This window comes from Dermacentor variabilis, chromosome 4 (assembly GCF_050947875.1).
Source record: "Dermacentor variabilis isolate Ectoservices chromosome 4, ASM5094787v1, whole genome shotgun sequence".
Taxonomy (NCBI): Eukaryota; Metazoa; Arthropoda; class Arachnida; order Ixodida; family Ixodidae; genus Dermacentor; species Dermacentor variabilis.
The window spans coordinates 71,399,984-71,416,324 of NC_134571.1; the positions used below are offsets into that span (position 1 = coordinate 71,399,984).

At 48.4% G+C, this 16,341-nt stretch overlaps 2 protein-coding genes across 3 annotated transcripts in view; both read right to left on the reverse strand.

The window, feature by feature from the left end:
* The window catches only part of sff (BRSK family serine/threonine-protein kinase sugar-free frosting), a 145,482-nt gene that overhangs the window by 114,253 nt on the left and 14,888 nt on the right, over nt 1-16,341 (reverse strand). The gene's annotated exons all lie outside the window — the stretch shown is intronic.
* On the reverse strand, nt 1,392-3,298 carry LOC142577812 (uncharacterized). Its single transcript, XM_075687255.1, has one exon. The coding sequence runs from the start codon at nt 3,182-3,184 to the stop codon at nt 1,814-1,816; it is 1,371 nt and encodes a 456-aa protein (XP_075543370.1). The 5' UTR covers nt 3,185-3,298; the 3' UTR covers nt 1,392-1,813.

The following is a 16,341-nucleotide window of genomic DNA, read 5'->3' on the forward strand; positions in this document are numbered from 1 at the left end:
CGGTGCTGCTGTCTTTCGGAGCGTCTGTGCTTGGGGACTCACACAGGAATGAATGCATCGCCATAAAAAAAAATTCACTATTGAATCAAATCAATTTCATTGTTGATCGTATTATTGATTTCATTCCTCCTTTATTACCTTTTTTATAGTATATACACTTTTTTAAATGACTGTCTGCTGAATAGTTTTGAGCTTTCTTCGCTTTAATTTATTCATAAAAATTATAGGTTTTTAAATTTATTACCTTAGCACATATGTAAATGTGCCCGACTCTTGGCCAATCGCCATGAGTGGGTATGCGCCAAACACATCAAGGTCATCATGATCATCATCATCATCGCAACAACAACAGCTCGTAATGCGCCGTTAAGTACCAGAAAAACAACAACGATAGTGCAGTAACTGTCCTAAGCGTATTGTCAGCGCCGGGAAACGTGCCGATTCGCAAGCCCAAGGATAATAGCGGTAGCCAATTGACGTGCTCAATATAAATTAAATGCAAAGGGGCGCGTCTGGTCAGCGGACTTTATAATTGTTTGAGGAGACGGCGTGGGACAAATAAAATGTAAAAGATTAGCATCAAAACAGGTTTGTGCGGAAGCTGTTGCTTAGAGCATTTACAGAACAGGACAAATAGAAGCGGTCAGATGAGGCTTAAGTCAAAGAATAGACAGTGAATGTACATTCATCAATAAAATGTCAACTATGGTCGGCGTGACAAAACAAGATTCCAGCTACGACCCAGGACGCCAACGATCCTCTAGCCAAAAGGGCAATACCGCAGGACTCAAGTCCTACAAACAGGGAACAAATCATAAAGTCACAGCTCCATGTGGCGTGACACACGACGTCCTCCCGTTATGCATGTGGCAATGGCAACGCATAGGCCGCGACAGCCCTCAATAAGCACTTTCCTGGTCTGACTTGAATTCCACGAAATGTGCGTAATACTTCGGTAGCCATACATGTATTTTGCATGCTGCTTATAACCTAAGCGACAATATTATTAAGCAAGGGCGCACCATAATATAAAACGCTTACTCTTGCATTATCTCTCAGCAATGCCAGAAGCTGCAAGATTTTTCTTGCCTCTAATATCCGCAGGCGCTGAACGCTATATCTTTAGCAGTCATAGGCCGCCGGAATGCATGAAGCGTTCAATACTGCTTGTCTATTAAAACTATATATTCTGGAACGTAAAAATAACCATACGCAAGCTGCGACACACGTTTCAGACAACAGCGTAATTAAAGTAACAAAACCTGTTGTGACCGCGAAATGACGCCCATTATATGAAAGACTTCACCTCTTGAACCGGTGCTAGAAGCTCGTTTGCGGGCTTATTCCAGCCATGCAAATACGCTAAGAAGCCCGATATTGAAGCAAACACGCGCGTTACACAACTCTTTATTGCACACAAAAACAAACAAGTGACGATGGCGTCTTGCTCTGTGACCGGTGCACCTTCTTCCTTCAGGACATCGCAATGTCCCCTCCTATTGGTGCTGTCTTATGTACCCTCACCTGGGCTCACGCCCTTTTTGCATTGCTTTCGGTTGTTAACAATTTTCAGAGATGCATGATGGCCACTTCCTGCCTAATTTCAGTGCAACGTCTGAAATGGTGAAAAAGAGAAAGCATAAACAATGGTCCTGCCTATGTTCAATACAGTGGTAAAGAAAAACGCCCCCTTTCAACAAAAGACAAAAGAAAAAAAAAGCCAGTCTCTGGATGTGCACCTTCCTCATTTCTCTCTCTTTTTTTTTTTTCGTTCTTCGTTTGTATCACTCTGGCTTCAAGGTGGCAGCGATGTTCATTCTTCAGCAGCTATTGGGTCGTTTGGCAGGTCAGCAACCGGCTCCTCCTCTTTCTTTTCCTCGACATCTGTTGCCGTCTTCGTGGTGTTGAACTCTTGATCGCCAGCTGCTTTCGGGACTTCCGGTTCCTCTGTCTGTGTCTTCGGTTCGGCTTCGGGCTCTGTCTCCGGCTGTGGCTCCGGTTCATTCATAGGAGAACCTTCATGCGGTCGAGGCGGTAGTGGTGGTGGGGATGGCGGCGGCGGCGGCGGCGGCGAAGGTGGTGGTGACAGTGGTGGTGGTGGCGGCGGCGGCGGCGGCGGCGGCGGCGGCGGAGGCGGCGGAGGCGGCGGTGACAGTGGTGGTGGAGCCGTTAGTGCCGAGTCTTCGGCTTCGTCAGGCCCGATAGACTCTTCTCTCTGCGCGCTTTTTACGCTCTCCGCCAAGTCTCCGCTGCTGCTGACCTCGTGGTTGCGCCTTCGACGGGCCGCGGCCTTCTTGGACGGGGACGTCGATCGGCGCCGGTTCTTTGGCGGCCGGTACATCGGAGGGGGACGTCGCCACGATCCGGAGCTCACCCTGTCTCGCGAGTCGTCTTGGCTCCGGCCGCCACTTTCGCCCCCTCCACCTCCTCCTCCTCCGCCACCACCTCTGCCGTAGCCGTCCTGCCCTGACGCTTCTGTGTTGCTCCGAGAACGGCCGCGTCGTCTACGGAAGTAGCGGCCGTAGAACCGCCGCGGAGGGCGCCGGGGCGGAGGCTCGTCGAATACTTCGTCTTCCTCTATGTACGCCGACCTTGGCTGATCGGCGAGGAAGCGCTGGGCTGGCGGTGGTGCTTGTGGAGGGCCCCGCGGTACCCCTCGAAAGCGGCGGTTGTTGTATCGCCATGGGTAAGGCCTTCCGACGCCATTGGCCAGCCACCTTTGAGGTCCCGGGTCCTGCTGGATCTGCTGTTGCTGCAGCGGTCGCGGCGAGTCGACGTTGCAGGCTTCTTCGCGCAGCTCGTCGTCGCGGCCGCCCCGCGCAGCCGGACCGCGCTTTCGCTGGGCACGTCGAGGGAACCAGCGCGGTCGGAAGCGGCGCTTGTCGGCCGCGTAGGGGCTCCCCTGCACGGGCTCGCCGTCGGGCCCGGTGACGTTGGCCGCCTCGCGGCCCTTGTCTCCGACGACGACGTCAAACTCGACCGTCTCACCTTCGCCGACGCTGCGCAGCAGCTTCTGCGGGTTGTTGCGTGTGATGGCGGTCTGGTGGACGAAGATGTCCTCGCGAGTGTCGTTGCGGTTGATGAAGCCGTAGCCGTTCTTGACGTTGAACCACTTGACGGTGCCTAAAACCCGCTCGGCCACTACGGGCTTCTTCTTAGCGCTGCTACGACTGTCGTCGCCCATTGCCAGGTTCCCGATGACCTTCCGAAGGGACTGGACGCCGGTTACAGCTGCTGGAAGCCCCCCTCAATACGTGATGCCGTCCTGGAATGCTGCGGCGGACGCGCTTCGTGCGCTCGCGCGGACCACACGCTTCCTCTTTTTCCTCTGGCGGGAAATCAGGCAAGCATCACTCGAACGCAAGACAAAAGGCTTATTGTGTTGCATTCTGTCGTGAGGACCTTATTTTTTCACACCATTTTCTAATTAAGTCCCAATACTATTTTTTGTTGCAGCAGCACGGACGAAGGTCTCGGCCGAACATCTTGCTTTTTGGTCATGCTGATGATGGCTATAAAAAGAAGTGTAAATAAACACTCTGCATTTGTCACCGCAAATGCATGTCCATTACTGCAGATATTCTATGGCTGCGTTCCAGCCTCCGTAGAGGCGTAAAAAATGCAGGACAGAGACGGTATTTTTTACACCCAACATATAATGTTCGCGTTGTCAATATGTAGACTTAGCACAGCACTCAACTGCAGGCGGGACGTGCGTAATCACGCCTTCTCGTCCTTCCTTCGTGTCGTTCATCGTAACGCTAAGTAATTTGCATATCGTGAAAGAGCTAGCCCAGAAGCAACGCCACTATGAAACTTCGCATTAAGCTGACTCATCTTATCCATAACTGCCAAGGATCTTTCAAGCGAGTGTGATGGAGCATCGAGGCACGTTTTCTTTCACCCATAAATATAATGAATAGCTTTATTTTTTTGTATTGCTTGCTTCGCCATTTTTTTCAGCTGTCAGCAGATTTTAGCGAATACGGTCTGCGTGAAACCACGCCTCTTTATTATGTTAATAATCGCCTGAATTGTCGAGACAACACTTTCGAGCCGTTGAGCACACATCTACCACACATCTATCATTTACCGTGATAGATGTGTGGGATACACATTGTGTGATTAGATTTGCGGTGTTTACACAGGGTTGTGAGATCGATACGCCCGCGCACGTCTTCGTGTGGCTTACATTAATACATTGAAAAGATCGCACATCTTTGTGGCAACTACGCCATTAGAGACCCTGTCCTACGTGTAAAAATGTCGCGGTTTTGCCTGAAAGACGAAGCAACGATTGCAATAGCAAATAAGTGGACGAAGGATAGTAGTTTTATCAGCCGCAGAAACTTGCAAACATAGGCATATTAACTAAATTAACAAGCATTGTGTCACACGCGCACAAGCAAACATAAACGCGAGCCCTATAACGTAAAACCATTCCAATGTGTTTTTTCCAATCTCCTGACGTCAAATTTACGTAAACACCGACGCAATCATAGGGCGGTAAACCGCAGCGTTATTTGAAAAGCCCAATCAAACGCACTTCCCGTTTATGGGATGTCACTTTCTTTTGATTTCAAGGCGAATTGTGTTGCCTACATGGAGCAGTTTTTCTTATCTAATTGGCTGAGAATAGGCTAGGAGAACGCTCAAGTGAAGCGAGTTTCGAATGGATTGAGCCAGCATAGTGAAATTAAAGAGCCGAATGAGGAGGGTGGTGCCGGCGTCTGCAATTGGTCGGCTTCTCCTTACTTAGCTTGCGGCCGCTGCTCAAAAATGGCAGTGGCATGCAACGGAAGCGAAAAATACCACTAAAACGGATCCTCAGCAAAGCAGACTTGGCAGAGCGATGTCATATACTTACCTAACGGTCTCGATAACGTTATACTGCCACGCGAAATGTTTTAATATACGCAAAGAAATACATCCTCCCCGGCAGCTCCGAGTAGCTAGCGGCACAGCGATCGATGGGCACCCATCTTCTATTCCTTTCGGAACGGGGCACTCTCCGGCTATTCAGAAAAAACTTTCAGTTTTCTTCGGCATATTAATGCGTCTTTAACGCGTACACGTCACTTTGACGCGGTAAGTTTTTGCGGTTTTGTGACGTCGCGTGACAGAGAGGTAAAGCGGGCGCCGTCCTAAAACGTTCGACCAATGCCGAATGGGTCAGATTACGCCTTTTACGCTAATGGCGATGAGGTGTCGAATCAGAACTTATTATTTTTTTTGTCGCTTGGTCTAATCATGCATACTTTGTGCGCACATATATCAGATGGGGCGTTTTCCCGGTTTTCGTGACGTCGCTTGACAGACAGACGCAGTGAGCGGTGGCTCGAAATTTTTTTTACCAATCTTGGAGGGATGATTGTAGAATCGGGATAGAAAAGTTTGTAATAGCTTTACGTTATAGCGCCCCACATCTCACTCGATGACCACGGACACTCGCTGTCAATATGCTGGCGTGAGGAAACGCGGCAGCAGCTGCGAGCGAAGTGACCTTCACTTCAACTCGAAGTGAGCGTCGAGAACACACAGCGCGCACAAAGCCACGAGCCGCCGAGGCACCTAGACTCTGCCCGCAACGCAGATCGCTCTCTAGATATGGCCACGCGACCGCACATGCGCAGTTGCAGCCAGAGTAGAACGTAACCCCACCTCCTCCCTCCCCTCCGGCCGGTGCCTCGCAACGTTGGGTGTCCTGCGCGCGACGGAAGACGGCGCGCTTCCTCCTCGCTTTTGTCTCTTTCGCGTGGGCGAGATTGAGTTGCGATCGTTGGCTCCACTCGCACGCTTTCATTCGCACGTACAGCGTAGGGCATGCGGCGACAGTGTTATCGCCCTTGGACTTTATATGGAACCGCACGGCGACGGCGACGGCAGAAATGCGCTTGGAGTGTCCGTATAATTGTTATCGTAATAAAACAGCAATGCGCTAACCCGTCAAATGCGTCATTGAAGCGGCTTGTGGCACAGTCTTTGCATGTCATATAAAAATTGGCAGCGGAGCCTATGTGAACGTCCCGAGGTGTCTGTTTGGGAAAACGTAAGCAACTCCACATTCAGTGGGACAAGCGAAAAATACTTCTAAGGAACAAAGAAGCAGATGAGGATGACAGCAGCGGCTGTCATCTTCATAAAAAAAAAGAAAAAAAAAGAAGTATCTAATCACGAAAGAAAGTGGACGAAACACTGAAGCACCGTTTCAACAGCGGCTTTTAAGCTTTATTTTGGTTATAACATTACTTGAAAAACCCATACTTGCATAGAACCGCCTTATTTTGGGTCAATCCGCCGTAGTTGGTAAGAATCATTGCGTTAGAAACTTAACACACAAAACAGAGCCTGGGTAGAAATGAAGCAGGGGAAACATAAGTGATAAAATGGTCAAGCGGCGGTTGTTCACAGTGGCGTTAGGTGTCGCTGACACTACTTTGCTCGCACTGCTAAAGAACGCTCGCAATTTTTTCAAGAAGTGAATAACAGCAGCAGCAAGAAAAAAAATGGAGACGCAAAAGCTTCGCTGTAATAGTAATTCACGGTGCCCCTGTTTACCACGTATTATGTGTGTCATTGTAAGTGGTTGCGTCTGCCTTTGTATGTGCGTGCGTGCGTCTGTGTTTATGTGCGCTCGCACTGGGATGAAGCGGTGAAGCGCGAAGGCATGCCGCGTGAAAGCAAGGGTAGGCTACGGTGCACCGCTGTTGCGCGTTGGCTTCAGAAGTGTTCATTTTCTGGAGAAGTTGCGCAGTGTGCCAGCGAGGCTAACGAGATTCCGCCCTGCACAGGCGCCTTTGCGTCTACTTCCGCTCCCTAGTGACAAACGTGCAACGCCTTCAACGCTCACAGAGGCCGCTGGTGCTGCGGGGTTTCGACACAGATCTCCAGGCTTTACCCGTTCTGCGGTGCAGAGCCGAGTGAGGTGAAGATAAAGGCTGATTGCTGGCAACCTTCCCCGAGGAAATAGAACGCTGCAGCAGGGCTTTCCATTTCGGCATCCGCGGCTTAACCCGAGCAGCGGGCGATTGATAACTCCAGCTCCTCTCCTCTCCCCGTGCCCCTCTTTTCCTTTCTGTTTTCCCTAGCGCCCAGCCTGCGCCTCAAGCCCGAGCTGATCCGCGAACTGTGTTGGGCGTCGCTTTCCCTGACCGCCAAGCAGAGAGCAGCGAGGCGTCCGCTGACGGCCTCTACAGCGCCCCGCTGGTCGGGGTATCGATCGGTTCTATCGTTAGCCCGGCTTAACGGCCACGTGCATTGATCCCGGCTGACTTGATTGGCGTGAATTCGCGGCCTCTCGAGTCCTTGGGGCAAGAATTACCGGCTGTAAGTTTGCTGCGCATGTTCGTTAGACGGCGGCCGAGAACGATCAAATCGACGCCCAAACACTACGTTCCGATGTGCGCGAATCGGGTTGCTTAGTTACGAGCACGCTGATGAGGTTGTTTTGACCCAAGAACTGAGAAAACTTGAAGCGGACGAATTAGCCTTGAGTCTGGGGCTGTGCGGTACTCGCACATTTGTGCTGTAAAGGAAAAACAGTATACCAGATAACTTATTAAAATTAATTAATTAAATTGTGGGGTTTTACGTGCCAAAACCCCTTTCTGATTATGAAGCACGCCGTAGTGCTGGACTCCGGAAATTTCGACCGCCTGGGGTTCTTTAACGTGCACCTAAATCTAAGCACACGGGTGTTTTCGCATTTCGCCCCCATCGAAAGGCGGCCGCCGACGCCGGGATTCGATCCCGCGACCTCGTGCCCAGCAGCCCGAGATAATTTATTTCTACTGATGGCACATTTAAGCGAAAGTATTACACCAAGTTGAAATATAATAATTTAAGTATATTAATTGGACGTTTATAAGCGCTTGAACATTTTAAGAACCTTTTTTTTCCTTCTTCAGTTAATATTGCATGTTGTTTAGTTACGTATGGAACTTGTAATAAGATGGAACCGCGTATTTGGAGCGAGGAGCTCGTACTAATAATATTGAGAAGAGGGCAACGCAAGATAAAACGGCTGTTGTTGCACCAAATCGAGCGCACTACAACATACATAATAAAGTAAGAAAAGAACGATCATTTACATAAAAGACTGCGAAAGTGCAACACCAGCCTGCTTTCTATTTCTCTTAATTTTCACCGACAAGGGCTGGTGCGGAGAGAAAGGGGCAGCTTTGATCGCTATGTTTGTCCATCCACGCCACAGTAGAAAAGTGCGTACATAGTGTTCGAGACTCCTGTAACTTGATTATCCTGTGGCAAGTGTTAAGAACTCGAAGCAGGCTTTGCCTTGTCCGTCTACTCGGTCGTTTGTTCCGTTATGCTGCGCCGTGCATCATCAGATCGTGATCGGCGTAGGATACGGACATCGTATGCACCATATCACTGCGACGTTTCTTATTATTAAGTTGCTGACAGCGTACCCTTCCCGTGCACGGAATATAAATAACGCACTTAAGAAAGGGATCTCTTGAGAGAAGCATAGTCAAACGCGAAAAAAAAAAAGGAACATGTTCAAAGGGATTCTACTCACTCTTGTACCTGAATAAAACAGCCGCTTTCACCTTAGCAGCACCGGCGATTTTCCAAGGCATGCAATCGATGTTCGTAGTTGACAAAACAGTAGCGCGCTTTGAACAACCGCGTAGCGCCCCGCCATGCGCATTCTCGCTCAGTGCCTTCTCGTGTCCCGGTCGGTTAATGGCGCCACCCAACAGGGTGCAACGTGACAGTCGTGCGTCAAGCGTCGAAGCAACTCCAACGAAACAAAAACAGGCCGGGTTCACGCCCTCGCAGCGTACACGCTGTATAAAGACGAGAAGACGGCGTCGCAAAACGACAGACAGCCACCAAAGCGGCGCGCTCTCGTGTGGCGCCATTCTCTTCGCCTATCCCCTTTCCTATACGGACCGAGGGAGGTTCGCCAAAAACAGCCCATGGCAGTGGAGGCGCCGTATTTTCCCATTGTCTGGTGATCAGGGCGACGGCATGATGGTTGTTGGGAAGCCTCGGAGCTCTTCCTTCATCCTGTCCCCTCCGTCTACTAGGGTGTCCCTTTGTTTTGATTCTCCGTTTGCCTCCCCTTTTCCTCGAAGGCTTTTCCCGGGGGAATACCGCTATCCCTGCAAGAGCAAAGGGAGGCGCTGGTTGCCAGAGAAAGAAGTGTCTTCAACTAGAATCTGAGCTCGAGGGAAAGGGGAGGCCACGAAGAAGAGGGACAGGGCGCAAAAGAGGCTGCGGGCTTACACTGCGCGTCCCTAATTCCGCGCAGCACAGTGGAAACCACCACTCTTGGCGGTCCCGACGGGAGGACAGGGAGAGAAGAGTCTCAGACGCTGCGCAGCATGTCAGTGCAGTGCAGCTTCGCGCAAACTCTATGTACGTTTCCTACAGCTACATTCATGACCGCGGTAGTTTTCGTAAGACAATTTCGGGCGCAACGTTACAGCGTCGTTTCCCCATTAGCGCCACCACAACGTGTCAGTGCGCGAGGGGTCGTCGCGGCTTTGCAAATGCGTGGCAGAACTGGTGCCAGCTAACGCTGGTGGTAATGGAAGCGCCGAGAGCCATAAAGGAGCGCACAAACGTCGCAGTATCGGCGTGTGCGTCCAAGCACATGCAGGCCACTTTTTCTATGGCCATCCTAGTTTAGCACCATTTCCACGGGCCGCTTACGAGCGAGCTGTCTTAAGCATTCAACCGCACGCCTCGTTGCACACTATTGCTTGGGTGAAACACAACGAGGCTCTCCGCTATCCTCGTTTTCGCGAGTCGCTTCCGAGCTTCCCCCGTGCTACGCTTTTCCCCCGGGAAAAGAGAGGAAGCCGTCTTCTGCCAAAGGCGGGTGCGGGACGCTCCCGGCGACTGTGCGTCTGCGTGGGTGCTCTAGCACCACCCGGTCTGCACACGAACGAGGCGGCGGCGGCGACGTCTCCACCTCGCCTTGGCGCGGCGTCGCGGTTCTCGCGGCCCCGTCAGTTTGCGAGGTTCGAGTGGCCGATGCACTGGGGGACTCGGGGCGTCCCTGCCAAACGAACTCGAAACCCCGTGTCGGCGGGGTGTCCTAGCCCGCGGCTATCCGCGAGGTGATCGCGGACAGTGCTGCCCACTATTGTGGGTGGGGCGTTTCCTCGGTCTTCCCCATAAATAGACCACCCACAACCAAAACCTACCAGCACTTCCCCCTCCCTACTTCAGACGAAACTCGCCACGTATTCCACCCCTACGCTTACAAAACATACGCACGACTGGACAAACAATGCTAGCCTGAGGCACGCGCACTATGTATTCCTGTGGCGTGCTCGTGCGGTTCGGCTAGGTCCGAATGTGGCGGCCAACGGAAGAGGCACGCTGCGGCACCGCCAACTTCGATCGGTTGCGATAGAGGGGCGGACGGCGGTTTGAATGCGTTTCGCAAGCGGATATCGACGTGTGCCCATGAAAAACGCCGGGTTTCGAGGAGCATAAACTCAAATGCGTGCAAAGCATCTTGATGCAGATGACGAGACAACGCGACAACGTGTAACACTACCCAAACAAAGAAAAACACCAGCACAATTCCGTACCGTAAGAGTTGACTTTCAGAGTGACCGCACAATTCCGTAAGAAGTTGCCTTTGTTCATTGTGTTTTGACTTTAAGGACAGAGCCAAAAGTATCAGCCCACGGACAGAAAGATATAACCCGTACCAGCTTGTTCCTCACTGTAAGTGTTACTTTTATAAAGATATTTGCAAATAAGCAATCACAGAGCTTCGACGTGCCTTAAATGACTTGATTCATATACGAAATTCGCTTCTAAACAAGTTACTAATCTGGTAACACAAACATGGCATGTAAACGTCTTCTGTGTCTTCTTCGAGGTACTTTCAATACAATATACAACAAAAAAATTGAGGAGCCATTCCACTCTGTGAAGGTGGTTGACCAGCGAAGCTGCTGTGATGGTATAAATTATGTTGGCACAGAGTTTTGTTGCTATGTAAATATGCATATAATTACGTATGTGTCAGTTATGCGAAATACAAAGAAATGTCAGGTGCGCACTACGTCATACATGCACACAGCTACCGCTGAAGAGCTTTTGCGACGCCGCTCTAAAGGGGCAGGTGCTGTAGACGCAGCTGCGACGTAGCGCCGTTTAGACGCAGGTGGCTGTTAAACAGAGCCTCGACGCGAGTGACGATATGCATTGACCAGGGCGCAGTCCAAAGGAGGGCACGAAACAAAATACGTTCGTTTGTAATTTGCAATTAAGCATACTTGCTGGTTAACTTGCTGAATGAAACTTGAGAGGACTAGAGTTTTATTCTAGCGGACAAAGATGGAGCTGTCCGTTTTCCTCCCGTAGAAGCACATGTATTGACAGCAGACGGGGATTCCACAATATTTACAACTTCTCTGTGAACTACATAATTAGGAAAACATGGCGTATAACATGGCGTAACATAACAGTCCTCTCAGCGGCCAATTCTCATACAATTTGTTTAGGGACAGTTTCAATAAAGCAAGAGTTAAGCCGTTTACTGTAACCATACTCCCTCCGTAGATACCCATGTATCGACAGCAGACGGGAATTCTGTAGCAAGGTTTGGGTACGGGCTAGTTGGTATTCCATGGTAACAATCGTTACTTACAGTGCATACATAGACAAGGGACAATAAAGGATGACGAAGACTTGTCTTCGTCGTCCTTACAACTTCACTTACAACTTCGCTGTGAACTAGCTAATTATGACAAGTAAATGAAAATCGGCGTAGCGACAGAGTTGTCTTAGCGGCCAATTTTAGCATTATTTTTTCTAACATACCTACGTTAGATTGAAAGCTTAAGCATTCGCGAGAAAGCTAGCTTTTCCACAAGGCGTATTCTGTTCGCCGCCACGATTTTTCCGGAGGGTAGCCATAGGCAGCTTGGCTGTGAAACGCGCCTCTTGCAATAAGTTTGCTATTTTGCCGAGCATTGCTTTGATTCTCGTGCCTTCCGGCTACATGAGCAGTTGCTATGCGCAGTGCGTCCCACCCTACAAAACAGATTGCCTGTGTCGAGAAATAAAAGGCGTTGCGAAAGAGTGATTGCTATATAGTTGCCGTCCGTTCTTCCAACTTTCGACATCTCTGCGGAACCGTACGTAGCGCCGGCATTACGACACACTTCGGCCAGCTAAGCAGCACGGTTTGTCTCCTAAGAGTTCTCTGTCGCGCAACGATTTAACACTTTCCTCCTCAACGCCTCTTTAACTTAATCACCAATTTGCGCCATTGTGAGCGCAATCACGATGTCAGCATTTCGCTCTCTTGTCAGCTAAGCCCGCTTTATACTAGGCGGCCTTTTACGGTAAGATTCAGCCTTTTACGGCTGAATCTCGCCACAATTTATTATGCTGACACCCTTTGCCTAGCCATCATCTTCAACCCTAATTGCTGTCTTGTCGATGTAACTAGATTTCCGTCTCATCAATGTCGTGCTTCTAAGTGGCGACTGCACCGAATTTGGTATTGAATGCATGGATGCACAATGAGCTTATGCTATAGACGTTGCTTGTTCGAGTAAAAGAAAATATATAGTGAGTGGGAAAATAAATTTTTTTCTTCAAGAATGCTTGCGCAAGTGCTCCGTTCAGTAAACTTCCCCCAGCGAAATCAACAGAAAATTTCAAACAAGTATACCTTATCTAGGCGTGTTCGCGTGAATTATGTAATGAAGTGACGCATACAACAGCTCTAACGAGTAGCCATCGCTGCTTTGTGCGAGACACGCTGCTATCACGAACGTCAGCCGCACACGTTCTCTACTAGCCATATGCTTCTGGCTACACCCGAGGTTCAAACACGCCTCGTATAGCCTTAAAGCTGGCGAGATGTGTCTGTGCATGAACGTGCTCTCTGTATGTCTTCTCGAATCAGTGTCTATGGCTAACGCCTCACTATCCATGAAGCGCTGTCTCTCATTGACAGTGTCTCGTGCGACTTTTCCGATTGTGACGAGACCTCACTACATCTCTTCATCTACTGCCCTCTTTTAATGATCAAATGCAGACTCGGCGTGCTGCTTTAAGCGACAACAGAGCATTCGCAGAATAAGTGATATTAGGGCCATGAACTTGACCAGTATCTGCAAAGAAATTCAACAGAGAACTGCTGCACTTTTTAATAACGGCTGGAATGGACTGGACTGCCTTTAATTGCATGGTGAACGCTGTCGCATGTTCGTGTGCATCACTTCTCAATGCTTTCTTTCTCACTTTTTTTTTCTCCTTTTCTTCCAGCTTCCACTGTAGGGTAGGAAATCAGGCGGGACTTGGTCAACCTTAATGTCTTTCCTCCTCCTCTCTCTATATGCCTCCTTTCAATAAAGTCAGCCTCTCCGTCGCTCTTCGCTGTATAGTAGAAGAATGCAAGCGATCAAAGCAAGAAGGCACGCGATCTGGTACGTATACGGGGGGATCATTTCTAAGTTTTCCGTAATTTTTAATGATCACCTGTGGCAGACACAACAATTTTTGTCCTTGAGCTGAATTATTCGACGAGCCAGACATTAATTGAAATACATATTGAACTAACTAAAAGACATTCGCTAATTATTATAAAAAATAATTACTTTACGGCACACACGGCAATTTACGAATTGTAACCCGTGAGTTTGCAAGACGTATCCACTTGATAGGAATCTCAGGGATGACGCCAGTTTCTAGATATTCTTACCCAAACTGTGGTGCGAAATACATGGGTGTTCCAGTTACTCTTGTGCTTGAGTGCCTAAAAGAGCGTTTCGTTAGAAAGTAAGTGGAACAACAGTGCAATTTAACGCGAGTTTCATGCCGCATTTATACAAACTGGTGTGGTTCTGGAAATTCATTCCGAGTGGATACGCCTTGTAAACTCGCCGGCAACAATTCGTAAACTGATATTTGTGCCTAACGTAAATATGTAACAGTTAATTAGCAGTTTTTTGTACAGTTGAATGTGTATTTCGATTTTTCTGGCAAGTAATGTTCCCCTCTTTGAATAATTTAGTTCGAAGATTAGAATTGTGTTATCTGCAACAGGCGATATTTGAAAATTCCGTAAAACTTAAAAGTGATCACCCGCATAGTTTGATAATGTTCATTTGCTTTCACATGGTACCTTACGGTGCTTGACAGTGTTCCTGTTAACGTGGTTGATTTGTGCGCGGTTGGTATGTTGGGTTTAATGGCGCAAAAGTGACTACGGGTATGATGCGCCAGCCACAAGGTTGTGAGGTTGAATTGTACGAGACCAGTGGTCTTGTTTTAATTTTATTGCTTTATTCAGTTGGCTTCCTATATTTTCATTGTTACGTATTCCGAGGTAACTTTTTTTTTCCATTGACATCAGCTTACGAATACTCGGAGCGTGTTTGAAACAGAGATGATATCCCTAGTGTTTTTTTTTCTCTTTCTTTTTCATTTTGCTATAGGTCAATACCAGCCAATGTGCTATATCATTATGCGGTCAACAACAGCCTCTCATTGGACGGCTGAGAGATCTCAGTGTTTTATTCGCGATCCTCACCTACACTGTCCATTGCTCGTGGTATATATAATAGCCTCGAGCGCTGTATTTTCTTGCTAGAGCACGAATTAATCTCGCTATCCTCGTGAGAGGCTTTTGAACATTTGAAGGAAAAAAATTGGAGCTGAGCATAGGAACCCTTATTAGTTCATTACAGCTACACCGTAGTCATACTTTCGGGTTTGAAGTAAAATACCTGCCCTGCTGGCCCAATGGCTATGACATTGCACTGCTTAGCTCGAGGTCACAGGTTCGATCCCGGTCGCGGTGGCCGCGTTGCGATAGAGGCGGAATGCAAGACCGCTCGTGTACCGCGCATATTGGGCGCACTTTAAAGTGCTCAAGGCCAAAATTAGTCTCAAGCACTACGCTATGGCATGCCGTATAATCAGATAGTGGTTACGGCACGTAAAACCCCCAGAATCGAATTTTGAAGTAAAAGTGAAGCGAAGGTGACGGGAAGGCGGTAATGCTAGATACGTCTCGTAAATTCTTGTGAGCGTGCATGTCTAGCAGCACATGAGGCCTCCTTTGTGATAAAGGCTCTGTGAGGATCCACCAATGAGTTGGCAAGCAAAGACACCTTCAATAGGAAGTTCTCGCTTAAACCGGTAGGCTATTATGTAAGAATGAGAAAGAAAGAAGGGTACGCTTTCGGCCTTTATTGCTCCAGTAATGAGTTTTCACCGTTATGGACAGGTCGCCCATCTTTATAACTTGCTCATCGAAAAAAAAAAATGGAACGATCGATTGCGTTACCACACTTCGGTATTCTCTCTCATTGTTCTCCCTGCGCTGAAAGCACTCCTCTAACGTGCGTCTTACTTCGGTGCCGTCTGATATGATAACCGTCCTACCTGGACGCAAACTTTTTTTAATAACCATAATAATTGAATTGTCTGGCTCCAAAATCGCCCAAAGCTTGCTGGAACCATACCCTCGTAATCCACTTTTTTTTTCACCTTACAGGGAACTTCTGTGTGGTATACGATGTCAGCAATCAAACGGGCAGGTCGGAACGAAGGCCTGTTTTCATTATTTCTTCGAGTTTCATATGTTGATGGTCATCGCAATTCCATGGTCTTGTATAATAAAAATAAAAAAAAGGACAGGAACACTGAGAGAGCGACAGAGAAATTGGACGTCTTTAAATCGATTCGCGGCGCTCCACCTATTCTTTTGGATGTTCGCGAAAAAAGAAATAATAATAACGCCACTCTTGGACACTAGAACCCCGAAAAAAGTAGTGAACAAACGATGTGGAGAAGTTTGCCTTACCAAGGAAGAATGCGTCAGTGGCCCGTTCTTTTCATATGTTTTTTTTATGTATTGCTGTGCAAAGTTATTTCTTCTCCCTTTCTTTTTTTTTTCTTATATCTTTTAATAATTTCTTTTCTTTTTGCTTGAGATATTGTGTGTTCCTCAGTCTTCCCGATATATTAAATTAATTAAATTATGGTGTTTTACGTGCCAAAACCACGATCTAATTATGAGGCACACCATAGTTGGGGGCTCCGCAGATTTGGACAACCTGGGGTTCTTTAACATGCACCTAAATCTGAGTACACGGGTGTCATTGCATTTGGCCGCCATCGAAATGCGGCCGGCGTGGCCGGTATTTGATCCCGCGACCTCGTGCTTAGCAGCGTAACAACACAAAAGCCACTAAGCAACCACGACATTTCCCGATATATTACTGCCTGCGAAGGCTACTGATAGCTGACCGGCACTAATTTAATATCATGCCGACCGTCATAAAATTATTATAACATATTTTTGCCCTGATGGTGTTCTGTAGAACT